The sequence below is a fragment of the Podarcis gaigeae genome, assembly GCF_964106915.1.
Source record: "Podarcis gaigeae genome assembly, chromosome: 11".
In the NCBI taxonomy this organism is placed as follows: domain Eukaryota; kingdom Metazoa; phylum Chordata; class Lepidosauria; order Squamata; family Lacertidae; genus Podarcis; species Podarcis gaigeae.
The window spans coordinates 28385965-28413343 of record NC_139687.1 but is presented as its reverse complement, the minus strand read 5'-3'; the positions used below and the strand labels follow the sequence as shown (position 1 = coordinate 28413343).

Below are 27379 nucleotides of genomic sequence, written 5' to 3'. Positions count from 1 at the left end.
TTTTAGATTGTCAGCATGAGAACAGAGACTACCTTTGATACTGATTTTTGTAAGCCACTCTAATAACGTCAGAAAGGCTTCAACTCATACAAGTACAGCGGTACCTCAGGATGCGAACGGGATCCGTTCCGGAACCCCGTTTGCATCCTGAATGGAACGTAAGACGCAATGGCACATCTGCATGTGCGCGGGTGGCGTTTTGCTGCTTCCGCACATGCGCGTGACATCATTTTGAGTGTCTGCGTGTGTGGCGAAAACCGAAAGTAGCACGCTCTGTTACTTCTGAGGTTGTCACAGAGCGCAACGCGAAAGCGCTCAACCTGAAGCACATTCAACCCAAGCTATGGCTGTACTTGGAACATGGTAGGAGCAACCATAAGGAACATGCTGCCCTTATGTGGCTATTGACACATTTAAGGCAACAGCAGAAGAGCAATACAATCCTTTGCTTACTCAAAAATTATGCACCCACATACCCATATCCCCTTCCTACATCGGTGCCTGGGCAATGAGACTGCCTGGAACCTTGCAAGCCTACCCACCATAAAGGCAAGAGAATACAGCATTACTAACTGTGTTATGTGTAATGCTGGTCTTCAGGTCAAACTTTTGGAGCTGTTAAATTTGTTGTTGAAAGCCCCCCCAACTATAAGAGGCACTTTGCAGTGCACAGAAATGATATCTCCCTTCTCAGTTTTGCTGCCGGTGTTTATCTTCACAGCCTGCTTGACAGTAGAAGGTAGCCTTAAAAGTTTATATTCTTTTACTTTGGTGGAGCAAGGTTAGAGTCAACATCACTTGGGTAGGTTCTCTTTCTATTTGCTTGTTATATTTCCTTGTTAAGTGAGAGAGGTTGGGGGTGGCCTAGGGTGTGTTTGGTATACTGCATGCAACACTTATGTTTTATAACAAATGTAACTGGTCTGTAGAAAACACAACCTGAAAAGAGAGGTACTTTTGTAAACAAAGAACATATTTAATAAAAACTATTATTATTATAAAAAAGAAATAATGTAGCCCTAAAAGCAAAGGACAAAGATTCTGTCAACTGCTCTCCATACAACAGAGGTGGCTGGCTAAAGCATTTAGAAGCCTATAAGTGTATAAACACACTAGGTATTTGCTTTAGGTTTCTGTGATTAATTACACTTTGGGTGGGTGCACACATTAGTCAAAACTTATTAAATGGTTGGGATTCAATGACATTAAAAGAATCCTGTTCTAGTCCAGTTGAACTTCCTGTAGAACTGGACATCCTACAATCAGAGAGAAGTAGTCATAAACTGAATAAATTCTAAATGTTATCTTAGTCACGGCTTAAACAGCAAGTTGAGAATTGAACAAACTGTACTTCTCACAGGATTATAAATTTCAAAAGTTTGATATTCCAGTTTATGTGTCACTGCTCTAGGCATGGGTAGAAGAACATCAAAAAAGTAAAAGGAATGAACTATTATTTATCCCTGAAAAGCTGCAAAATGTTTGCAGTGCTGTTTGCAGGCCCAGGAGAGTCTGCTACTATAAGAATGGTTATAACTCCAAAAACATTAATAAAATAATAATAATAATAATTTGTAAAGCTTTTTTTTAAAAAAAGATTTAAACTCCTCTAGCAATCGGCTAGGACTGAACATGCTTTAGAAACTGCCTTCGGTACTATGCTTTGTTACAGGGCCCCCCTAAGAGTGCAATCCTAAATTTATCACCTGGAAATCAAGTTAAAAACAAGAAAAATGCTCAAACAGTATCTACCTCTGCTCTCCATCCAAGCAATTCCTTCTTTTGGGGGAACCACAATGGCTTGTATCCATATACACCTATGGTATGGGAAAACACATTGCTTACTTTCACATACTTGTAAAATGAGTTAATTGACTCTTTAAATGGTGGAAATTAGGTTGGAAAAGAAACATGGTAGCACAACTTGAAAAGGAGCTTCAAATGAAGCAAGTAAAATGGAAACTTTACAGCCCAAAAGGAGACTCTGCGGAACCAAGCAGATTCCTGTGCTATCGACATGTTTCTAAATCCTCACTGCACCTGCTTAGACTGTTAGAAAGTCCTGAGGGATAGCTCAGTTGGGCATGAGACTCGTAAGTTCATGGTTGGGGCAAACTATTTGCCCCATGTTGGGCAAAATATTCCTGAGCTGCACTAGATGGTCCTCATGGTCCCTTCCAACTCTGCCTTTCTTAAAGGAATAGAATCATAGAATTGTAATCAGAAACACTAGGCACGGTCAGGTTCAATAAACATCAATAGTTTTACCACCAAGACTCTCATTACCACCTTATTCCAAAATTGAGTATTAGCAACTGGACAGTACTTGTTACATGCTATCAGATCCAAAGCTTTTACAGAATAGACACACAGCTGCTTCCTCCAAGATGGCAGGCACCACGATCAACATTTTATGTCAATTTAAATCTGTTTATGGGAGGCAGGGCTATGGGTTTGTTTTGTTCTTGTTTTTATGATGCATGTTGTATTTTTATTTTGTAATTTTACATTGTGAACCACCCTGAGATCTTTGAATGAAGGATGGTATACAAACTTAATAAACTAATAACAGTAAAATAAAATGCCTTCTCACTGTGATCCACTTACCACACCCAGAACCCAACTAGCCACACAGCTAAAATGGCAGGGATCCAGAGAACATGTGGTTGGATCCAAAGCTACACCTATCCTGTCCACATCATCAGGCTGCAAAAAATGACAATCATCCCACAAGACAGAGGGAAATGATGCATTGGACATCTCAGCTGGAAATGCCACAATTAATTGTTGCCTTTGGTTCCCAATATTACATTTTAATTATGTTGAAGGCGGTTTTTGCTTTGCTGATTTTACATTACCTGATTTGAGCTCCTGTGAAAAGCAACTTCTAAGTACTGTAAATAAGATATAATTTTTTAACCACATAAGAGTACTGGAAGCAACTGCATAAAACACATTTCCCACAAGAAAAGGGAGACGAGAACCCAGTACAGTGGTACCTCGGGTTAAGTACTTAATTTGTTCCGGAGGTCTGTTCTTATCCTGAAGCACCACTTTAGCTAATGGGCACAATTTCTATTCATCCTGAAGCAAAGTTCTTAACCCGAGGTACTATTTCTGGGTTAGTGGAGTCTGTAACTGAAGAGTCTGTAACCTGAAGTGTATGTAACCTGAGGTATCACTGTACTAAATAGTTAACAAACTTCACCTAGTCATTTACTAATTCCTTTACTCATAGTTAGTGTGGGAAATTACTGAAGGATTTGTTTTCTAAAAAAGAATTCTAAACCACAGTAAGCCTTATTTTCCTAAAGATATTCCTTTGGTGATTTTTCCACGCACCACAAATATTTTCTCTGAACATCTGCTTCTTAATTCTGGCTAGACAATACCCATCTCAAGCAAAACTTTAACATTTAATTTGCAAACTTATTTCCTTTCTCAAGACTGGCACTAATCACTTGACTTGAAGTTCAGCATTGATTAGGGACTGAGAAAAATCAGTATACTGCTAGAACTATCAAGTCTGCAAGGCTTCAGCAAGAAGGCAGCTTGCGAATCATACATCAGAGACTGACAGAATGAAGTGAAGCAAAGAAAGAGGATTTAGAAAGGTCCTCTTTTTCCATACCTAGCAAAGCAGAAATTTCAAAGAACGTTAAACAACAAACTCAAGACATAAACAGAAATGCATCTGACATTAGTAATGCCAGGCTTATTTGAAGAGCAGGAGGGGGGAGCCCTGTGAAACAAACTGGGGGGATAGGAAACCCATTTCACTGCTCTCTGAGATGTTAATGCAAACATGCCCTTAGTAACTTTGAGCTCAGAACTTCACCAAACCAATGAAAGTGTATCTTTCCCTGACAACCCTGAAGGAAGTACTGTACATCTGTAGTTTCCACCAAAATGGGAAAGAAATATATACTATATCAGCCAGTATAAACAGCAATGAAAAAGATCAACATGTCAATTTTTAGACCTTTTAAACTTGCTGAACCTGTGGTAATTTGCTCAGTTTGAAATTGAATGACGTTAATAAGACCTAATCAGGCAGATTATTTTGATGAATTTTCAAGATATAAGCTCAACAGGCATCATTTTGTAAGATATAGAATTTTAGGCTTTAATGGTGTAACTTCTGTTGTTGTTGCAACACACCTTAACTAAAGGGGCACCTCCATGCCCTTTGGATTATGCAGTTACTGCCCTGAACCGTCAAGCCACGCAGGTCCTCCTTTGGGCCACTTGGGGCTCAGGATCTTCTACTTAAATCTTATTTATTTAACCAGTCTATACACTGTTTAATAACAAAAAGGCCTCCAAGTGATTTACATAAAATAATCCTAAAAGATTACTGATAACATCAACATATTTTTAAAAAACAACACCAAGTAGGTATAGTAAGGCTATATAGATAAAATCAACAGATGAACAAACTGTAGAAAACACAAAATGAGGAGTGTGTTAAGTGTTTATTTTGTCAAATTACATGAAGTAGCCTTAGATTGCAGAACATGAGACTTACTGTGTTGCCAACAAGGAAGATTTGCAATACTTTGCATGTTTTTCTTGCAGTTAATGTAAATAGTCATCAAAAAATAGCACAGGTGTACAACCCGGCTTAGCTCTTTCAAGTTACTTATACCTCCTACTGGAATAAAGGGATGCATTCTCTTTCTGATAGTCCAAAATGTTTTACAATCAGGAAAAAAAACATACCTATAACTCAGAACGAGTCTATCATTTGTTTAAAATTTGCTGATACATCAGAATAAAAGAACTTGAAAAAACCTAACTGTGGGAAAATGGAAGGACAACAATCCAGTCCATAGAGTTAAGGGAGCAAGAATACCTGTTTGGTTGACAGACGGTAATACTATTCCATTCTCATTATTATAGGCTCAACAAATTTGTTTTTCAGGAACATGACAAATGTTAACAAGGTGCAAAAAGTGGTTTATTCCAGGCAGCCTCAAATAAAGAGGAAAGCAGTTTCTGCCTATGTTTTTACATTATACTGTATACATACTGCACACCACCCTGATATTTTATGAAAGGAAGTCACATTTTATAAACAAAAGGTATGTTGAACAAGAAAAGTTCTTCAAGATCTAAAACCTGTGATACCAAGATTTGGCATACCTATAGCCAGATAAGGAGTGACTGGGGATTTAATGATGTTATATGTGATGGAAAAACACGTGTCATTTTCCTAAGATGTAAATACTACTCTGCCTGATGGTTCAACATTACAATGGCAAATGTTCCTGAACATACAACATGGTTTATTTTCATACATGCCCAAGGTTCTCAATTGCAGTTGGCAGGAACAGGTTGCCTTGATCACACCCAACAGAAATCCAAAACAGCAGTGCAGCTTTAACTCTGGAAATTACCTGCTGAAGGGATTAGTCACTGATATCCCTTGCCATTAGGCGGGTTTTGTGTGCTCACAGAGCCAGTCCTATGATTAGACAGAATTGGAAAGTTGCCCCAGGCAACTAATGCCTGTGGGAAGCATGGGGAGTCCCTGAGCTGTTCTCCCAAGCCCTCAGGACATTCTCACCTGAGTTTGTGCTTGTCGCTGGCCTAGCCTGGCTTGTCCTCTTGGCCTAGTCACATTCTCTCATTCAACACTGGCAGTAACACTGGGAAAGGCCTCTGGGCAAGTGAATAGATAGATGTAGCCAGGCGATGCATTCCAGCAAGTGTGCATGTGTTGTTCTGCTCCAAAATGTATGCAGGTGCCACCATTGCCACTCCAACATTGTAAAGTGTGTTTTAGTGGGACAGCATGCAGGTGTCAGGTCCAGCCATGAGCAAGCTGTGCTGAAGTGTTGGAAGTAGCCTACTGCAAGGTGTCTTGAGCTAGCCCAGCCATTTCCCAATCTCAATTTGGTCCCTGAGAACTACATGTGGAGTACTTTTGCATATTGAATTCTAATGATGAAGGATACATGCAAACAGCGTCCACTCGAATCTTGTAAAGTTTATGGCCAGGCAAAACAGTTAGTGTTTGGTAAACTAATGGATAAACAGTGATCATCAATTTTATAATGCTATCCTAGTTTATCAAGTTAGAAGCTTTAATCATGTTGCATTTTGGGATTGTTCTGAAGAGTCAAAGGAAGAAAGAAGAAGCCTCACATATTCATGGAAATCTGAGACCAGTCTCTTAGAGCAGGGGTCAGCAAACTTTTTCAGCAGGGGGCCGGTCCACTGTCCTTCAGACCTTGTGGCGGGCCAGACTATATTTTGAAGGGAAAAAATGAACGAATTCCTATGCTCCACAAATAACCTAGAGATGCATTTTAAATAAAAGCACACATTCTATTAATTTAAAAACACCAGGCAGGCCCCACGAATAACCCAGAGACGCATTTTAAATAAAAGGACACATTCTACTCATGTAAAAACACACTGATTCCTGGACTGTCCGCAGGCTGAATTTAGAAGGTGATTGGGCCGGATCCGGCCCCTAGGCCTTAGTTTGCTTACCCATGTCTTAGAGTGTAAGGAAGCCCCATCTCTGTGCTTCCATTTAATGGCTCAGAACTTCCATTTGAAGAAAAAGTCTAGTCAGTTTAGACCAGCTAGCCTATAGTAAAAATAGGATCAAACTGGCAAAGTGTATTGGAGACAAAACCCAAAATTCTGCTTTCTGAGTAGGGATTCCAAAACCCAGACACCTAGGGTACATCAGAATATAGGGCTTTGTCTCACAATGTACACACAGTATACATGTACTTTGATACTGTAAGGAAACCTAAAGTTACTTTTTAACAAATTTAGAAGTTACCTATTGCTACAGCCTCTAGGTAATGTACAACTTATTACAGAAGCTAACAGAACAGCAGCATCATATAGCTGATCAGTACAACATAACATTCTATGCAATAATTTCTTTTAAAAAATTAATGTTCCAAAGCACTCCTTAAGAGAAATGAGAAAACTCTTTGCTGACACTGAAATGACATTATATGAGCACCAAGACAAGTTTCTTTGGAGAGAATATTACACAGATGGGGGGGCATCACTGAGAAGGCTTTCTCTCCTGTTGCCAGCTTTCACACCTCAGAAGGCACTGGCAGGTGGAGGAGAGTCTCTTACAGCAACCTTAAGGGCTGGGTAGATGCATACACAAAAGAGATGTTCTGCCAGGTACTTGGGCCTCAGGTCAGGGAGGACTTTATAGGGTTAATATAGCACCTTGAATTGGGCCCAGAAAAGAATCAGCAACCAATGCAGATGGGCAAGGAATAGCATAATGCAATCAGAGCACACAATTCCTGTTAACAGCTTAGCTGCCATATTCTGTACCAGCTGAAGTTTCTGGACTAATCTCAAAGGCAGCCCATGTACAGTACATTGCAGTCATCGAACTAAAGTGGTACCTCAGGTTACAGACGCTTCAGATTACAGATGATTCAGGTTAGAGACTCCGCTAACCCAGAAATAGTACCTCGGGTTAAGAATTTGCTTCACGATGAGAACAGAAATTGTGCGGACCTCCAGAACAAATTAAGTTCTTAACCCAAGGTACCACTGTAGAAGGTTACCAGTGCATAGACCACAGAAGCTCAGAATTTTCCCCCCACCATAAACTCTATTTATTGAAGCTATTTGTACAATTGCAATTTTACAAACGGTACAATACTTGCATCTCACCTTTGTACAATCTAGTCTTCGGTGCTTTTTATTGCCCCTCAAATCCCACCCTCATTCTGCCAAAACTTGGCTCCTGCTTGGACATTAAGGTAAGAAGGAACACTGGTCCTCTTGAGAGATTTTCAATACTGGAAGAAGAGATAGCCACCGCCTCCAGCAACCAGTCAAGTTTCTGCTAGTGGTGCCAAGGCCACTCAGCATCTCCAATGGTGAATAGGTTTACTTCTCACCATTTGTTGTCTCCCCAGTATAATGCTTCATTTTTCACCAACAGGAATGGGCAGTAGTCATCAACAAAATATCCTGCAACATGTGATTGTGGGTCCCCATTTGATTGACCTGCTTTCAGTTTTTTGCCCTCCAATTTAAAATATCCAGGGATAGACAATCATCATAATGCAAGGTCACAATTTGCTTGGCTCCAGAGGGAATACAATGTAGTATTCACAATGAATGGAGGAAAATCACTTTGTAGATAGGCGATGGTATAAGTAGCAAGAACTATTTCAGGAAATTCAGGTCCCTTGCACATTGAATTTAGTACTAACCAAAGTTACTATCTGTCCTGATAATCATACTTTTTATTTTCTTTTTAAAAGCTATTCACACAATTACTAATTATGTTATTATTTATTCAGAATACCTATCTTCCATTTTATATTCAAGGGAGGCTCTCTAAGCATGCCTAGTTTTACCATTAGTGGATTGGCCATCTTTAACCTATTTTGCTTGGCATTTCTTAATGTCTGCATCTCAAATTTTATGTATTTGCTGCAAATGACTAATCAAAATATTAAGTTTCAGAACTGTGACCAAAGACATTCAAATGACACGCTACTAAATTCATGAGTTTCCAGCCGTGGGTTATTTTAGAAGATGACTAATTACTTTGTGTAATCACAGAATGTTCGTCAAGGATTAACTATATACAAAGTTTCTAAGCAATTTGTTCATTTGTGACAACTGCAAAATACAAAACTCAAAATTGTTTTCTTTACTCAGTAGTATTGTTTTCTTTGTTAAAAATAGAATCTACTGAAAGGAAAACAAATACTGAAGTTAAGTGAATAAGAATAGCATGGTGATTTGCAGCTGAGGACAACTAAGTATGATTAACAGTTTGCCACCAAGACATCAATCAGTGTTTAAATTAATATTTGTTCTTAAATTAGAGGACTTACTGTTCTGTTAAGCATGCCCAAAATATCTAAGTATGAAAATCTCTTAAGGGCTCAACTAACTTTTTTAAAAGAGTGAATGATTTTTTAAAATGTATTTCTTCAAAACCCATTAATAGAGCATATCACAATAAAGCATGTGAAGACTACACTTAAGCCTGTAGGTCAGGATATTAAAAATGTTAAGGAATCAGGTGCAAATTGCATCAAGATAAAGCAAAGACAGCTGGAAGACCAGGGTTCAAATCCTCCATTCAGCCATGAAGCTCACTGGGTGATCTTGGGCCAGTCACTCATTCTCAGCCTAATCTACCTCACAGGGTTGTTGTGAGGATAAAGGGGGGGGGCTATGTGCAACATCTTGGGCTCTTTAGAGGAAAGATGGGCTATAAATGCAATTAAATACACACACAAATTGTAATTTACTGAATAGCCATGACCACTGAACTCAGTATTATTTTTATTTTTATTTTTATTTATTACCCACCCTTTACTGTAAGGTCCCAGGGCAGGTTACAGCATTAAAACATTAAAAATAATTTAAAACAACCCGTGCCAGTACTGGCATGCACCTTTATCTTGCAGAAATCCATTGTCATTACTTAAGTACACTTTAATAATAAATCAAATCTGACATAAACATTTCATATTTAGTGGATGCCACACAAAACTGGAATACTCAGAAGGATGGGCCTCAAGGAGTTACCGTATTGAGATATAATATTAAACTGTCTAGGAGCATCTACTGCAACAGCAATGCAAAAGAGTTCAATAATTAGAAATCTAGAACAGTTTCTTTTCACGCACTTTTAAGTACCCACTTTATTACTAATCTGCTACACTAGTTAGGCAGACTAAAGTACACAAAACATGTTTACTTCTACAGAATACTGTGCTGTGAACACAGGACCACTAATCCCTTTCTGCAATGACTAGACTACAGGATCAAAAATTCTGTCACTATTAAAAGGTAACCAAGCAGATTTTGAAGGACTGTCAATTGCAAACAGCAACACGTACCTTCACACAATTTCTGGAAAAACTCACGAGGAGAGAGAGGTGTGCCTTGTCTTGGAAATACTTATAGAGCAGACAGAATGGTTATGCATTTGTTGTTGTTGCTAGGACAAAAAAAAATATGAACTAGCTAATTACAAAAAAAATTGTTTGATAAGCAAAGATAGCACTAAAGACTAACAAATGACCACAAATAAGTAAATACTAGATAGCTTGAGGGGTTTTCCTCTCAGGTGTGGCAAAAGATGTACAGTACTTGTATACATCTAAACGTTTCCTACAACCACATTTGCCTTGAACTTCTTTCTCCGCCCGCTTAAAATGTTATTTTAATCCTTTTGCTGCCTTCCAATCTTAAAGTCAGCTTTAGACACACCGATTCTCTCAATCATTTTCCGTCCAATAAAAATCTGTCTATTTCTGAAGTACATTTTTACTGCAATACACCATCTAAGGAAGACCAAAAGAAAATGTCACATGGATCAATGAACTTCAAAAACGTTTGACATTTCAGGCTAATGCCATCCAAAATCCTTTCAAAACTTGTCTATCTCCAATAGTCATTAGCTTTCCATCATCTCTTTGCCAGCTCGAGGAAATGTAAACCTTGTGATTAGCTGGAATAGAACTACCCTCTCTAGTGGCACACTGAAACATTTATATCCCATAGTTTCTCTGGGGAAAACTTGAGGTGCCTTAAATGGTTCTCCCACTTTATTCTGGTCAGGGTCATCGCAAACTTAGGCTGAGACAGAGAGACCACCCCAAGGTCATCTGAGCTACATGCCTACATAGAGACCTGGGACTGCCCAGTTCTAGCTCAACTCTAACCACTACACCATGCTCTTATTATTAGGAGTGTACCATAAGGATTTTAGCCTCATTCCAGGCCTAATTAGGTCCTGGTCCCCCTCTGCCCAATGGTGTGTGGGCCAATGAGAAGCAAATAAGAACAGATTTGCCTATACCATGATCTCTGCTTGGGCCTGAAGGAGAATACTATGGGTGCAATAGGAAACAGAGGAGGTAGAAGCCTTTATAAGACTTCCCCATTCTGGAGTTCTGGGACATTTTGCCCCACGGGATTCCCACCTGCCCACCCTCAGGTTAGACCCTTCACTGTGCAATTTGGGTAGCTGGTTGACAGGGCCGGAAATTATTTTTCTCTCCCAACCTGACTGGCCCATGATTGAGTTTCCCCCCCACCTTTCCCTCAGTAAAAATTATGGATTTCTTTGTTAGGTGGGAGACTTTTGGGGGGGCAAAAATGGCATTGGGCTGGATCAACATAGTAAAATGGGAGCCCTTAAGGAGCCTGAGGGGGAATTGGCCATGGAACCCCCAAGCTCGGGTTGGGGTCTCTGCCTGGCTGAAATTCTCGTCCCAGTCGCCCAGTAAGACCTTGCCAGCTTGACTTGCACCACAACAAGGTTCAGCATGAGCTGATTCCCATGGAATGGGTTTGTCTCAGTCCAACCCAGTGGATTCTATTCCACCAGCATTGGGTAGTTGAATGATAACTGATCCTGGCCCTACAGCCATGCCAACCCCTATCTTGCCAGCTGCCAGTCATTGAAGATTTGGCCTAATTTCATCTGCTGCCCTTCACATCATGCACCTACCAGAGGAAGATAAAAACAGTATCCAGATATTTGGGACTAACTCTGAAGTAGCAAAGTATTGGAACTTTAAAGCAGAAAGACCATTTGAGAATACATTTTGTTGGAGTCTATGAAACCACAAGAACCACAAGTATTTCTGAGACAAGAGTCTGGAGATAGATTCCTATCTGACCAATAGGTAAGTAGTTGCAGTTCAAGGCAGGTGATGAATAAAGATTCAGGCCAATTATACAGCCTTGAGAGGCTAATTCACCCTTAATACTGGTAGATAACCCTTTTAAGCACTCAAAGTTTGGAACACTTAACAGTTCATTTAATGTTTGCATTCTGTAATTTATATTAGTTTATGGAGAACCATATCCCAAAGAATGAGTGTCCACAGGAGGGAACACACACAACTCCATTGATTTCAGAGGCCTTCTCCATTGGCTGCAATCTGAAAACCACATAACTTTTTTTTTGCAGGATGGGATGACATTTTTATTATGCCATTAACAGCATTCAGGAGGAATTTAAAAACATTCATGTTCACCCAGGCATTCAATGGCTGTAATATACTGTTCCTGGCAGCCTTGAAATTATTAGCTGTACTAACGTGACTATTTTCAAATGTTCTTGTGTTTAAAATGTTTGATTTATATGTCGTGTTTATTTGTTGTTTGCTAGATGTCAACAACAACAACAACGAGTAGTAACCCCTTCTGAAGGGATGAGAGCTGCCAAATTACAGGCAAATAAGTAGAGGGATTTTGTGCAATGAGGCTTCCAAGTTTGCTTGTTTTTCCTTTTATAAATCCACAAGGGATGCCTTACCCTCTCTGTGACTTTAGGTGTACTTTTCATTATTGTGACATAAGACACAGAGGTGCACCCTAGGTAAGTTCACTACAAAAGTTCAGAAACATAGCCACACTCAATATTTGAGTAAAAAACACTGCGGCTTTTTTCTGTTGAAAATTGCCAGAGTTTTGGAAAGTAAAGAGCTTAACAAGACAGAAGCAAGACCTGGACACCCAGCATTGAAAGGAGGTCCCAAGCATTTCACTAGGAGTGAACGGATCAGTCTATTTCCTGCCAATATCAATTTTGCCAGTTCATTTGTAAATTTCATTTATAATCTGGCTGCCTTGTTCCTGTCTCTAAATTAAATCTGAGGTTTTTTTAACAGAAACATTATTTAAGCCATTTTAAATAGCATTTTATAATAAAACAAGTATTTTCTCTCATTGTAATCATTTAAAAAACATCTTGACCTAAAATATATATTGTGCATTTTCCCACATTTTTTAGCCAAGGATAGTATAACAAAAATTGAAGAAGTATGAAATCTGAACGATAATGGTGTTTTGGTTCACAAATTAGTTCAGGAGGTCAGTATGCACCAGTGTTGACAAGATAACAAATTTCTCACACTTAGATATTGTTAGGTTGGTTACTGTCATTGCCTACATTAATATAAGATGTTATTTTAGAGGAGAGCTATCAAAACAAGCAGCACTGCTGCCATGGTTTCTTTTATAGTTGAATACCCCACGAAAATCATATTCATTTTTATTCTAATTCATACATACTCTTCCAGTTAACGTTTGTGTTGACGCTTAACACACACTTTCAGTAATCCACTTAATGTTATTAGAGAGAGGAGCAAATGCCATTAAGAGTGTGAATTATTAAAGCTTAGTGCAACTACTAAGAAAGGATGACCCACTTACCAGAGCATGCATGTTCTACACTTCCACACAGCATCTAGGACTTCAGCAGTAAATAAACACTGAGAACAGAACGGAAATAGCAAAGGCTAAAAGTTGAGGGCAAAGTTCCAGCACCAGTGTTTGGAAAGATTAGTGTCAATGCCTTTAGAATGCAACAGTCACTTTCAAATATCTTAACGGGAACAATAAGATACTGCAGAAAAGATGATCACAGAAGGAACAAGATTACAGATGTGAAACACAATAGCAATATACATACGTAAAAAAGGAGAAGTGAAGGCATGCGAACGCAGCTTCCTCTGCCACAGTAATTTTCACAATGTGGTTTTGTCTTTTCAGCAACAGGAACTGCTACAGCAGAAACAGTCCAAACCAATTGTGCACAGAGTTCTTGCTTTGCAAATGCACAAAACTTCTTTTTAGATTACAGTCCAATTGCTCCCATTGAGCAACTTTCTTATTTATTTATTACAGCCGCTGAAAATAGAGAATCCCCGGACTAGGAAATTTAAATTCATATACCGATAGGAGGGGGAAACACTTTAAATTCCTAATTTTGATGCTTCCTTCTGTAGTCAGAACCGCGATATGGGCAATGTAAATAGAACAATCAAAAGAGATATGGAGGTCAGGAGGAACGATGCTTTATTTCACAATGGCTGCAATGTGCTGAGAGCTGAAAGCAGCAATATACCGGGAAAGACAGATAAAATCCAGAAGTTTAACTAATAATAATAATAAACTGGAGTGAAAAACGAAAATGAAAGTCCTAAAAAGACTGCATAATTATAGTAGGACCAATAATTTATTAAATGTGAAAGTCTTGAGACTGCGGTGAAAGGCCAACAAGGAGATGGTAAGAGGAACCTCCTTAGACATGAAGTTGCAAAGTTTGGGTGTGGCCATGGAGAAGGCCCTGTCCCTTGTCCCAACTAAATATCTGACTTGAAACTGACAAGAGCCTTTGCAGAGCTCTGTTTAGGTATTCATTTAATTACCTGTAAACGTACGAGGTGGTCAAGGAAAAGATGCCAAACCCCATCTCCTTTATTCCATTTACAGCTCTCCATGAGTTTGGGAAAGAAGGAAGTGGTGAAGTTCTACTCAGGGAAGCTCCTTTTGATAAGTTCCCCCTATTTTCCCTGCCTTAATCTGGGCACTGGTTATGAACCTCTAATTAGCTCAGTAGAAGAAGGGGAGGGTGATGTGCTTCTGTACACTCTGCTCCCCCTCCTCACTTGAAAACTGGAACATGAGTCAATATAACTGGCAGATTAGGCCATCTGGAAGCTCCTCAAGTCTCCCCTATTTCCCTTCTGACACAGCATCCCTAGAAGCGTAGCTAGCTGCACACTAACACAAAAATGCAGGAAAGATTTGTGGCAGAAGAGGTGGAGGGGCAGGAGAGGCTGTTTACTTCAATTGCATAATTCATATTCAAAACAAAACAGCACCAGACACACAGCAACTTAGAACACACCGGTGTTTCCCCTACTCATTGTATTCCTTATGCTCTCTCTATATCCAGGGATCTAATGTGGCATTGAAAGGTCCATAAAGTATATTTTTGCATTGCCTTAAGCTCCAGCACTGGAAACAGAATTTATTCAGCAGACTTTGTATTTTAGGAGACTAAACGTGAGAAGATAGCACTTTTATTTCTTTTAAACTTTCCTGTGGCAAAGGCACAAACATGACAGGAACAAGTCCCTCATTTGTCATCTTCACTGCAGTTCCATGTTTACGTTATGTGCAGGCTGCTTGACAGCTTCTGCAGTTGCGAAAGCAAACTGCCATACGGCTAGTCAACTACAGAGGGCACCTTGGGATTTAGTTTGGTTAAGGGCCAACTGTTAGCTTCCCTTTGTATTCCCCCCCCATTGAAATTCTATTCCCAAAAAATATTCCTTGCAAATACAGACACACATAAATACTGAAACATTGCAGTTATACTAACTGCATTTGCTCTCTTTAACAAGAAATCACACCCTGCAGTACAATTGCCACCTCTATAGCTATTTATTCAGCTGTGAAGACAAATTTCAAAGTAAAAAAAGCCCCAGGGTCTCCTGTGTAGAATTTGATGCAGAGCACTATTAAGAGTTGTACTGTGAAGAATCACTGGGTCCCCTGTAAATCTGTTCCAACTGCGCAAACCTGTAATAAAGTGGGAGACAGTCTTTAGCCTGCCTGTTTCATTTAAAGAAAATCTTTCAGATCTTGTGCTTTGTGGCAGAATTTTATTTTATTTCTGACCCCTTCTCACCCAAGGGTTTCTCACACACCCCAAGCAAGTTCACTCCAAGTTTTCTTTTTCCTTTTAAATTGCACTGCTTGTTTGGAATTAGCAATAGCAGTGTTCTTATAAGGGGAGATAATCTCCAAATGCACTGAACCCTTTCCTGTACATGAACACTGATCCCATGGCCTGCAGAACATGTGTGTATAGCACATATGTAGGAGCAAGGATTGAGAGATTTTATCTACAATCAGCAGTTTCTTAGTTCTTCGAAGAGGCAATTCCTATCCCTAAATGAAGGCTAGAATAAAGCAGGGAAGGTTAATATAGTAGCGACACAGACACTCAAGAGCTTGTCCGATAATATTATGGTTCCCTAAGGCAAATCCTATCAATACAGGTGACTCCCCAGTTACGTGGGGGTTACATTCCAGGCCCCGTGTGCACAAGCGAAATTTGTGTAAGTTGTGAATAGCCTCTAAACACCTGGTTTTACCTGCTCTTCAGCTATCTCCCCTGCGCTCTCTCCAATATCCAGAGTTGAAGCTCCGGGGCCACCTGCAGGCTGGAGGACATACAGGAAAGCGGCTGTGGCAGCTGCGCTACCCGCAAGTCAGTTGTTATGTGGGGAGGCTGAGCAAGAGGGAGGCTGAGCAGCCTAAACCAACTCCTGCTGACCCTCTGGTCTCTTCAACACTGAATAAATTCAGCGACTTTACATACGCTTTTCACTTGACCAGCTACTGCAGAGTTAACTCACTTGCTGCTAACATTTCACCTATAAATAAAAATAGACCACAGGTTGCTGGTACCACTGACATTTGTATTCTCAATGAACATTGTTCTTGACACATGGCAAGCCTATTAATAAACTGCTGACTGTGTATTTCAGATTTAGAAAGCCTCTGAAATCCAGACATGTAATGTTGTTGAAGGCCTTTTTGAATAGTGGCTCTATATAAGCAGTAAAATACCCTGTACAAAAATGAGTCAGCCAAGTGACTGATAAACCAGTTTTAAGAGAGGGATTGGCTAACTAAAAGCAAACTAGGTATTACTTGTAATGCATCAGTACCAGCATACGCCCTCTTCAAGTATCAAGCACAATTTTATGGAGAAAGAATGGATAGCCCTTGTGTACCTATGTCTCTAAGCAGCTTAAAATTTTTATTTTTAAGAAAGCAGAAGGTTGGCTTCTGAACATCTTGTCAATAGTACCAACACACCATTTTCAGAATACATGTCAGTCCCAAAAGCTTCCCCAAGCCAAGGCTTCCCCCCTCAACACATTTTTGATAGTTTATATGCCACTCTTCATTTAAAACAAACCCAGCGCAGATTAAATCAGCAAGATATGCAGCATCTGCTAAAGAATGGTATGTGCTTTAAGAATGCTCCGTCACAACCCCATAAAATGGAATCACTGAAGAAGAAAGCAGAGATAAATTAGCACACATGTATATACCTATATGTATATATTTACTTTTCTTGGCTTGTCTTCTAAATGATTGCACCTGAGTTTCTTTCCAAAAAGCACCAAACAAATTACCATGAATCACTAGTCCAGGAATTCAGTACATCCTGCTGCACTCAGCAGCCAAAGTAATTATTATAGATCTACCTGTACATGAACATCTTACACTGTCAAAGGTACATTCGCCCAGTAATTCTACTGCTGCAAATGTGAGCGGCAAAGCCATAACTGTTACTAACTCTCTCATATGTAATTCAGTTAAAAAGGCATGCAGTATTTCTTTTGATCTATATATGGAAAGTAGCTGGGGTTGGTTTTTTTCCTGTTGAAAATAATACCATATGCTTTCCTTGCTGGTCTCAATCCAAGAAAATGGATAAGGAGCTTGAAGTGCAAATTGCTAAAGTGCAAATTGCTAAACAAGCAGAAGATAAGATCTCAAGTGCACCTCACTGATACACAGGATAGGGGCAGGGAGAGAGAGTATCTGCAGTAGCATCTGGCTAGACTAATTTCCTTGGGGAGGCAAATACCTATATTGCAGTTAGAAGTCAGTGTTCAGAAGGATGGCAGTACCAAAATGAAACCACTCCTAAAATAAGGTTATCTGCAGTGTGAAAAACCTGTGTTTTTATAATCAAGTAATTATAAACCAAGTGTCAGAAAACATGGACAATATACTTACTGCATATACTATGAGGATCTTATCCTGACACCCAGGAGTGGCTGGACTGGATAACAACTTGAGCCTCTGACTTGTTTGTTACATCCCCCAGCATGGGGCACCACAAAGAAGGCTAAGGCTTGTACTGTCTCAGTTAGTGCTGGTGTTTGCTTGGTTAAAGATAAAAACCGAGTATAAATAGGTGAATTATCTGGATGGCAAGATCCAGGTTTGGGACAAGTGCTCTTTTGTGAGAGAACCCAAGCAGAGATTTAAAATCACAAACATGCAGCAAAGTCAAATGCAAAAATATAGGCTGTTTAACCTTTAAAATATCCCCTTCTAAGTTGCTTCCAAAGTTCCCCTCTTCCCTTAACATAGAAAGAGACCATACATTGGTAAGTTAAAATTGGTTTACTTACAAACCAAGGTCAGGTTTATGTGCTTTTCCATACAGCAGTTAAGAACGCATAGTCAGTAAAACACATGTTCCAAAAGTGATAAATGTTTCAAAATTATTTGTATAGAAACACAAGGATAGCTTGCTTAAGCCATGGGGACTTAGTTTGGTGTGGCCATCTTAAGACCTCCTTATTGGTAGAGTTCACATGGTGGAATGAGAAGAACAAAGGCTTGATAACCATCCTTCTCAAGGTGAGGTGGAATGACCTGGCAGCACAGTCTTAACCCCTTCTTGCATTAATTGGCTGTAAGCATGTTGGTTATATGAGGCTGCTAATCCAACAGTTAGAGTTTCACTAAAGAATTTCTATCTTAAATATTGACACTTATTATTTCGAAAAGAAATCTAAGGCTGCAAACACATGCACATTTATTTGAGAGTAAGTCCCATTCTTCAATGTAACATGCATAGGGTTACACTGTAAATCCACGAAGCATAATAAAAGTCTGAAGATCTTCAGAGCAACTGTCATTACAGAGCCACCTCAATGTCCAACGAACACCAGGGTTGACAATTCCACAGCAAGGGATGCAGCTTCAAAACAGAAACCACAACAGCAACTGCCTAGAAAATAGGCACTACTTTTTCTTTCTAAATTCCAAGAGATGAATGAAGTCACCTTCACAGCTCATTATTCTGGTGTTTTACAGGCAGCAGCTCACCTCATTCCCTGCACCCAACTACTGCAAGCAATGTGAGAAGGTTCTTCCCCAACCCACTCCTGGGGCAGATTTCTAAACATCCTCCTCCGATTCTCCAAGGAGTCAGGGAGAGAGGAAGTTATGTATCTATTATTGACATTTCAGGGCTCACTAGGTAAAGGTACCCCTGATCATTAGGTCCAGTTGCAGATGACTCTGGGGTTGTGGCGCTCATCTCGCTCTATAGGCCAAGGGAGCCGGCGTTTGTCCGCAGACAGCTTCCGGGTCATGCGGCTAGCATGACTAAGCAGCTTCTGGCGAACCAGAGTAGCACACAGAAACGTTGTTTACCTTCCCGCCGGAACGGTACCTATTTATCTACTTGCACTCTGACGTGCTTTCAGAATGCTAGGTTGGCAGGAGCTGGGACCAAACAAAGGGAGCTCACCCTGTCGCAGGGATTCAAACCGCCAACCTTCCGATCGGCAAGCCCAAGGCTCAGTGGTTTAGACCATAGCGCCACCCGTATCCCTCTCAAGGCTCACTAGTAAGAAGTAATTAAGACCCAAGTTTCTGCAGTCCTGATTATCTACAGTGAAATTCAGATATGCACAATGTAAGCTGAATATAATGTGTGTTACCCTTTAGACAGGAGAATACTACAGGGTTCTTATATGGACTTCCTTCTCCACCCCTGAAGCCAGAGCAGCTCTCAGCAAAAAAAAGAAAGAAAGAAATTCTTTATAAAAGGAACCAAATACACTGAACTTTTCACATAAAATTATACCTCATCACTGACCTACCATCAAAGAGGATGAAAGCTTGCAATATACTGAAAATAAAATCCAATAAAAATGGTCCCAAAGGAGAAACAATATTGAAAGTAAAAAGATTAGCTTCTCTTTGCACCTTACAAAGGACTGATGATTATGGGAAACAATGTGTGCTAGGAGCCAAAGTAAATTGGTTTTATGCTCTAGATTCAACCAAATGCCACAATGAAAGTTGGGAAGGCAGAATAAATTTAAGGTAGGAAAAAGATCAGGCCACCCCAGTGTATTCCCCCTCCCCCATCAACAGCTTTCTATTTGCATCAGACACACCACTTTTGTGGCTCTCACTGGGCCAGAAGCATAAAGCACAACTGGAATCATAGAATCGTAGAGCTGGAAGGCTCCCCGAGGATCATTCTAGCCCAACCTGAATGATGGAAAGCAGTTGTGTGCTTTAAGTTCACAAGCTCTCTCTCCACTGCAAGGAATTACACCTAGGCAGTTGTTCATGGCTCCCATTTCCATATACCACAGATTCACTTGCAACATCTGAGAAATGCCTCAAGGAGAATCTGCATCCAGAAGATTTTCTAAAGAAACAACAATGACAGCACAGTGGATTGTACAAATATTAGCCAGAGTGTGGTCAAAGCGTAACCGTAGTCTACCACAGAATCCTTGTGAAAGCATGTCAGATCACTCTTCTGCAGCACAGGAGCAAGTGGAGCAATACATTTCGCTCCCGTTTTCCCTTATATCACCCCCCCCCCCAACAAGTCCTATTGATTTCAGAGGGAAATGGATACCCTCAGACTTAGTATGATGCTTTAGCAATTTCACAAATTTATATCCTGCAAAATGAAGCAGGCACCTTCTAGATGAAATCCAATACGAAAGTTACAAAAATCACTGCTCTGGTTATTGCTACTCATTGTTCTTTTGTCCTGTGTCATTACAGTTAATAACCCTGCTTCAGACAGATGCAGTTAGACAGGTCTTTCATAAGTAAAATGAAAGCTATTTATTAATTGATTTCCTGTAAAATTTAAGCAAAGGAAACATTTTAAATGAATAAATGCCCTAAAGCAAAATGCAGCCAAGAAAGAAATATATTTTAAGAACAAACATTTGGCACAGGGATTTTTTAATCTTAATTCCCCCCCCCCAGCATATTATCACGAAGAACCAAATTGAATATTATGTTTCCAATGTGGCACTATAATTGGATCATTTTATAAAATAATGGTATGGACAGAATAAAAAGGAACCTATAGACAGGACTTTTTATAATGCAGCATAACATAATTAGTTAAAGCAATCTGTTCAGAACTGCAGCTATCACTCTCTCTAATAACCAAAACAGGTGATTGAGTGCCAATAGGAACCGAGCCAAAAATACAGGGTCATTGTGAAACAAGAGGAAGATATCAGCATGATCAGGGAAACCATGTATGCAAACGTACTAAAAAAAAAAAAAAAAGTTTTAGCATCTAAGGAGAAAGTCTATCCAAAAACATCCCAGCGAGGCTTGAACATCCTCAGCGGCCACAGATTGTCAAACATCAGTTGGAAAAGAAAAATGGAAATCCAGGTCTGAGCTCTTTACAGCTTATATAACAAGGGCTGGGGAACCTTTTCATCCCAGGGGCTGCATTGTTTCTTGGTTGACCATATGAGGCTGCAGGTCAGTGGTGGACATGGACGAAACAAAAATGGGCACAACTACTCCCCCCACCCAACATAAAAATTACTTGTTTCCCCTTGTTTCCATTCTTCTATGCTGCTTCTCTCCAGTGACAACCCAGGAAAAGAGCAATCATTAGTTTGAAAGGTGACATGGGAAGAGCATTGCTGCCAAAGGCAATGATACCAACACAATGGATCAGGGTTGGAGGGCCACTTGGAAAGGCTTAACAGGCCAGATCAGCCCCATAAAGTGAAGAAGAAGAGGAGAAGAGTTTGGATTTGATATCCCGCTTTATCACTACCTGAAGGAGTCTCAAAGCGGCTAACATTCTTTCCTTTCCTCCCCCACAACAAACACTCCATGAGGTGAGTGGGGCTGAGAGACTTCAGAGAAGTGTGACTAGCCCAAGGTCACCCAGCATCTGCATGTGGAGGAGCAGGGAATCGAACCCAGTTCACCAGATTATGAGTCTACCGCTCTTAACCACTACACCACACTGACTCCCACACCTGACTTTTAGTATCTTAGAAGAGAGCCTGGGCAACAATGGCTATGCTCTACATTCACTGTCAAGAGGCAGTAATCGAAGGTGGGCAGAGTGCCATTGTGCTCATGTCCTGCTTGAAGGCCACAAAATAGAGATAGTCACACTGAAGCAAGAAAGATATCTCATTTAAGCCTCCAAAAACAAACCCCGCAAAATTAGTCACAGGGGGCACCAAATCTGACTAGAGAAGTTGTGTTGGGGGAAGCTGTTTACTTCCCCACCGTTTTCCCCAACTAAATCCTACGCCATTTAGGTTAACTGCCCCTCCCCACCAACCTTTGTTTCTGCCATGTAAGATAATATTCCTGGAAAGAATGTGATATATATATATATTAGTCAAACACATTAGTCATGTACAGAACACAGCAAGTTTCGTACAGCAGTCCTATATCTGGAAGTAAACTACACTGAACTTAATGGGACTTCTGAGTAGAGGACTGCACTGTACTCGTTGATTGGCAGGCTGTCAGTTTCAGAACTACGTGCTGATTTTAAATGAGCTAGAAAGGCACATCTACTTGCAATGAAATGAGTGTTCGTGAGAAAATCTATTTATAGCTGTAACATTTTGTATGCAACATTTCACCACACTGACAATGATCCCTGAAGAACATCCTGAAAAATATCATCATGTTCACAATTTGTTTCAGAATTCACTCTCCAAGTGTTTCATTAAGACTGAATTTCCTATGGTAGGTTAATCATGTTGGGTGGGCTTTTACTTTTTTTAAAAAAAAAACAAACCTCTTGGCAAATTCTTAGTTTGACAAAAATATGCATGTGCAAAAGTGAAAATTTGATGTGCAACATGCTCAGATTCAAGATCTTTCAGCTTATTGTCTCCTGTTACTGGAGCTCTACCTCCTAGCGGTTTCCTTGACTGCCATACGAAATATGCTACTTACGGTAACTCTCCTTTTCCATGCAACTGATTACCTCCTTTGTGTTATCTAATATCTTAAAGTCATGTCAACACATGCAGCAATATGGTGAGGTGAAAATCTGAGGTGAAGGATTAAATTGCATCCCTTCCAAGTGCTGGTGAAGGTTTATACTCTTAAATTCTCATGTACAAAGAAGAAATTCCATACAAATAGTCAACTACCACAATAAACAGAGAGCTAGTATACAACCACTTACTACAAATTAAAGTTCATACAAGTATCAAAATACACAAAAGTTTAAACATGCACCCCATATAAAAACAACTTTTCTGCCTTCTATATGGCACAAAAACATCTATTGGCAATGCTAATATTCTACATCAGGAATGCGAAACCTACAACCCTGCAGAAGTTGATGGACTCCCATGTCCTATAAACTCCAGTCTGCATGACCAATAGTCAGGGATTACAAGAGTGGTAGCATCGTGAAGGCCACAGGATCCACATTTAAAGGAATGCATAACTCAGCCTCACTCTGGTGGTGCAATCCACACTGCCAACTCAGAAATCTTCTGTCTCATTCCACTGAATGTGTCGATCATAGCATGTCAACCTTGAGCACATGGCAAGGGTATTATGTAATTTTCTGCCGTGGGCTACATTAAGGTCCTAAGAGACAACACTAAAAATAGTGACAAATTGAATGAAGATTGAAAGGCCCAAAATACATACATATAGAGAGACTGTGTGTGTGTGTGTGTGTGTGTGTGTGTGTGTGTGGTGTGTGGTGTGTGTGTGTGTGTGTTAAAATCACAGGCAACAGAAAATGAAGACTATCCCCTAATAGCCCAGTTGGTAGAGCATGATGCTCTTAATCTCAGAGTGCGGAACAAGCAAACTCTGGAACCTCTATAGCAATTTACATTGGAGAGGAAACTGTTTTGATTTCTTTGCACAAGTCCCTGAGAGGGAAAGGCTGGCATGCATCATTAAGCATGGGTGGTAAAGACTCTTTGGGATTGGAAGGTCAGGTAGGGGCTTAAGAGATCCTTGCTAAATCATCAGTTTCCAATCCTTGCCACACACAGACTGTAAATAAAGGATTTCTCTCCTAGGGAGGGGTGGGAATATTCCTTCCAAGGCACTACATGAGATTAATTTGTTCAGCACCCACAACTCAGAAGATTGGTTCCCAGTAAGTATTAGACCTCGGTGTACATTATCCTAGTTTCTCCTCCCTAGAAGCAAGCCAATAACCCTTAAGTAGGCTGATTTCCCCTTGTGATACTGAAGGTGGTATTATATTTACATCCAGCTCTTCTTCTAAATGGAGCACAGGGCAGAACAGATGTGTGCATCTGAATACCAGTTGCTGGGGAGCACAAATGGGGAGAACACTGTTCTTCTCATGGCCATAGAAGTCCTGCCTGCAGAACATCTCGTTAGTCACTGTGAGTCTAGAATGTGGAACTGGGTGGACCTTTGCTCTGAACCAGTAAGGCTCTTTTAGCATTATTAAGATAATGAACTGAAGCAACAGGAGGGGGGGAAATGCCAAAACACATCTGAGAGATTTGCCCTTCTGCATATGCTAAGATTCCAATTCTCTCCTTAAGTCAGTCAGTTTCCATTACATTCACACACGCACAGTAATGCTGAAGTAGGCAATGGTCTGAGTGCACACACAATTAGGGATGTTAAAAGGCTTTTGTAAGCTACTTTTTCTGTAAGGAGCTCAAATTAGATAGGCATATAACAATGATATTCAAAATTCATCCACTATGCTTCCTGGAAGGAGATAATTTAATGCCAAGAGTAATAACAAGAAGAAAGTGAAGGATAATACTCAAAAGCAAGTCTGCCAGCGAAAGATTCTCTGCCACAGGAATGGTACACCTCAGGGGAGATGGAACAACCTACCACCCTGAGCTACAAACTTATTCTCTCCCAGGCTATACAACTCAAATGCAGACTTATAATGAAGGAAGCGTGCAGGTGGGGTCTTCAGATCATGATGTACAATCCTAAGGTTGCAAATGCAACTTCCAGAAATAGTGCCACATAGATATGTTCTATTCCTGACCAATGCATTATTTTTTCTTATTCGTTGCCCCACTCACTTTCAATGTGTAGATCAAATTATTGAATTCTGGGGAGTAAAATCAGGTGATGAACCAAGCCATGTTTCTCAGCTATTTTGCCACACACAGATCAAAATCAAGAATTGAGCACCTGCAGAGTTCTTGCCCCTGCCTCATCCATTTCCATGACTACTAGCAGCCAAACCTATTTGATTTGTATAGCTGTAGGTAAAGGTAAAGGGACCCCTGACCATTAGGTCCAGTGACGGATGACTCGGGTTGCGGCGCTCATCTCACTTTATTGGCCGAGGGAGCTGGCGTACAGCTTCTGGGTCATGTGGCCAGGATGACTAAGCTGCTTCTGGTGAACCAGAGCAGCGCACAGAAACGTTGTTTACCTTCCCACCGGAGCGGTACCTATTTATCTACTTGCACTTTGACGTGCTTTCAAACTGCTAGGTTGGCAGGAGCAGGGACCGAGCAACGGGAGCTCACCCCGTCGTGGAGATTCGAACCTTCGATCGGCAAATTGAAGGTTTACTGAAGCCAAGGGAAAAACACAAATGTATACAAAGTTGTTGCCTAAGATTATCTCTCACTTTTTCTATTTTAGAGTCTAGAGACCTCGGAAGCTTGCTACTTGAAGTTCAACTCCCATTGTTTTGACAGTGCCCTAAAGAGCTTCCAAGACACAATGCTTTGCAAGGATTTTATGTATTCAGCTATCAAGTTTTCTCCAAGAAAAAAGAAGTATGTGCACAGATGGAGCTAGTATAATTGATTTTTGTAACCACATAGGCATTAAGAGTAAACAAAAGTAGTAATAAATTATGCTCAAGAGAACAGCAAGAGTGGATTCCAGAAGACAGATTATGCAACTAGTGCCATTTGTTTAGAATTGTGCCCTTTATCAGGGCATAATTATGCCAAGCAAGGTGTACAAAGGATTCCCCCCTCCAAAGACAACTGCAAAAAGAACATTGATTTCTCATAATCCTTCTAATGAGCTTCAGCTTTTCCATCATACAAACAAACCTACCATAATGTGCTTTCCCATTGCTACTATGCTTCCAGGACAAACTAAATTAAATGCACAGAAACACCACCTATTTTTTACAACTGTTTCATCTTTAATCTTGTGTTTAGAGTGGAATTTCTAAAATCTAAAGAGAAGTGTTAAATGTATATGTACGGTTTAAGAAACCAACTCTGCAGCATAGATAATATGATGTAGCAAAGTAAAGGATGTTGTCTTATGCACACTTGCCTAGAAGCATGCTCCATTTCAATCAACAGAGCTAACTTCCAAGTTAATGTGCTAAGAATTAGAGCATGAGTAATAATGCTTTCAGACAGCAGCCCTCCAATTGCTACTTGAAGCATTCCAACTGACCATGAGAATCTTGTTGACATCAAGAGTTAATGGATTAAGTCTATACTTCAGAAACATATAGTTTATTATACATTTTTAAGGGAGTTGCTGAGCTTTATGCTGTTTTGGTTTATTTTATCTTGCTTTTCGAGAATTTGAATGGATGGGTAGTGTACAAATTTAGTGACAACTACAGCAAATAGTCTAAAAAGGAAATATCACAGATTTTAGTGTTACTTGTACATGTTACTGTGCACATAAGGTTAACAATACACTTAATTTCCAAGGCATTGTGACCAATTAAGCAGGTCCTAGACCAGGATTTCCAACGTTAAATTTTATTAATTCTTTATATGAAACACAGGGTTGAAATCCATTCCGGGGTATAGTTTTCATTGCAAAAAAATATCATGGTTCTTCTAATCTATTGTCACCTGCATAGTAATAAACAACGTACCCATACTTCAGCCACTTACTACTGACAGTTTTCTTTCTGCAAAGAACCACATGGGGCAAAAGACACTGCAAGGCAAACAAATTAATCTTAAAAATGGAGGGGGTAAGGTGGCGTTTTTAAAAAAAATCAATTTAAGTTAGCATATTGGAGTAAAAAATTTCCATGTGATTTTTCTAAAAGCCAACCCAAAGAAACAGATTTGTCTTTCTTCTAACACACCACTCATTGGTTTATTTCAGGACATTTTACCCACCCCTACCCAGAATACATCTAAATTTGACTCATGCTTTTTCAAGCAAAAAGTGATGAAGGGAAGCAGGTTAATCGCATATTTACTCAGAAGTAAATCCTATTGAGTTCAGAAGGTCTTACTCTTAAAGCGCACATGTATCACTGCCACAATATTTTTTCATGACCGGACAGTTTATAAATACTTGTAGTTATAAATAAAATAAGATATAATGAAAGTCAGTTGGGGGGGATTACCCAAATACGACTGTCATTTTTTTCCTTTATGAAGGTTAAGAATATTGTTGGCATTTAAGTGGATATAATCCAAATTGGGAGGGGGGAGAGGCAGATGTCTCTCAGAGGTAGTGAAGGTAGTACTCCTTCTTGTTTGTGCACATTTTCTGTTTAGCTAAGGAATATTTAACCTATGGAGTACAAATATCTCCTTTTAAAAGAAAGCATCTCATCTTCAAAATATTTATATATGTTGTTTCTAAAAGGGGATTGATTGCACAAGTGGATGGAACAAGTAGCCTTGCGGCTGTCTCAAAATACTGACACTACAAATTACTTTGCACATCATGCTGTTAATGTAGCTGCATGCAAATATTAGAGTAAGTCTATATGCACTCAATATCTCACACCAATCTCACAGTAAGCATGAAT

At 39.8% G+C, this 27379-nt stretch overlaps 1 protein-coding gene across 10 annotated transcripts in view; it reads right to left on the bottom strand.

The window, feature by feature from the left end:
- Nucleotides 1-27379, bottom strand: part of MCTP1 (multiple C2 and transmembrane domain containing 1) — a 169891-nt gene that overhangs the window by 139589 nt on the left and 2923 nt on the right. Inside the window, exon 1 of one of the 10 annotated variants that reach the window (XM_083703132.1) lies at nt 13201-13431. The exons of 7 other annotated variants lie outside the window; for them this stretch is intronic. In XM_083703132.1, coding sequence (XP_083559258.1) covers nt 13201-13212 — 12 coding nt within the window. In that variant the 5' untranslated portion in view covers nt 13213-13431. Of the gene's footprint in view, nt 1-13200; nt 13432-27379 lie in introns of those variants that run through there. 2 more of the 10 variants (XM_083703143.1, XM_083703135.1) reach the window with 2 other exon arrangements.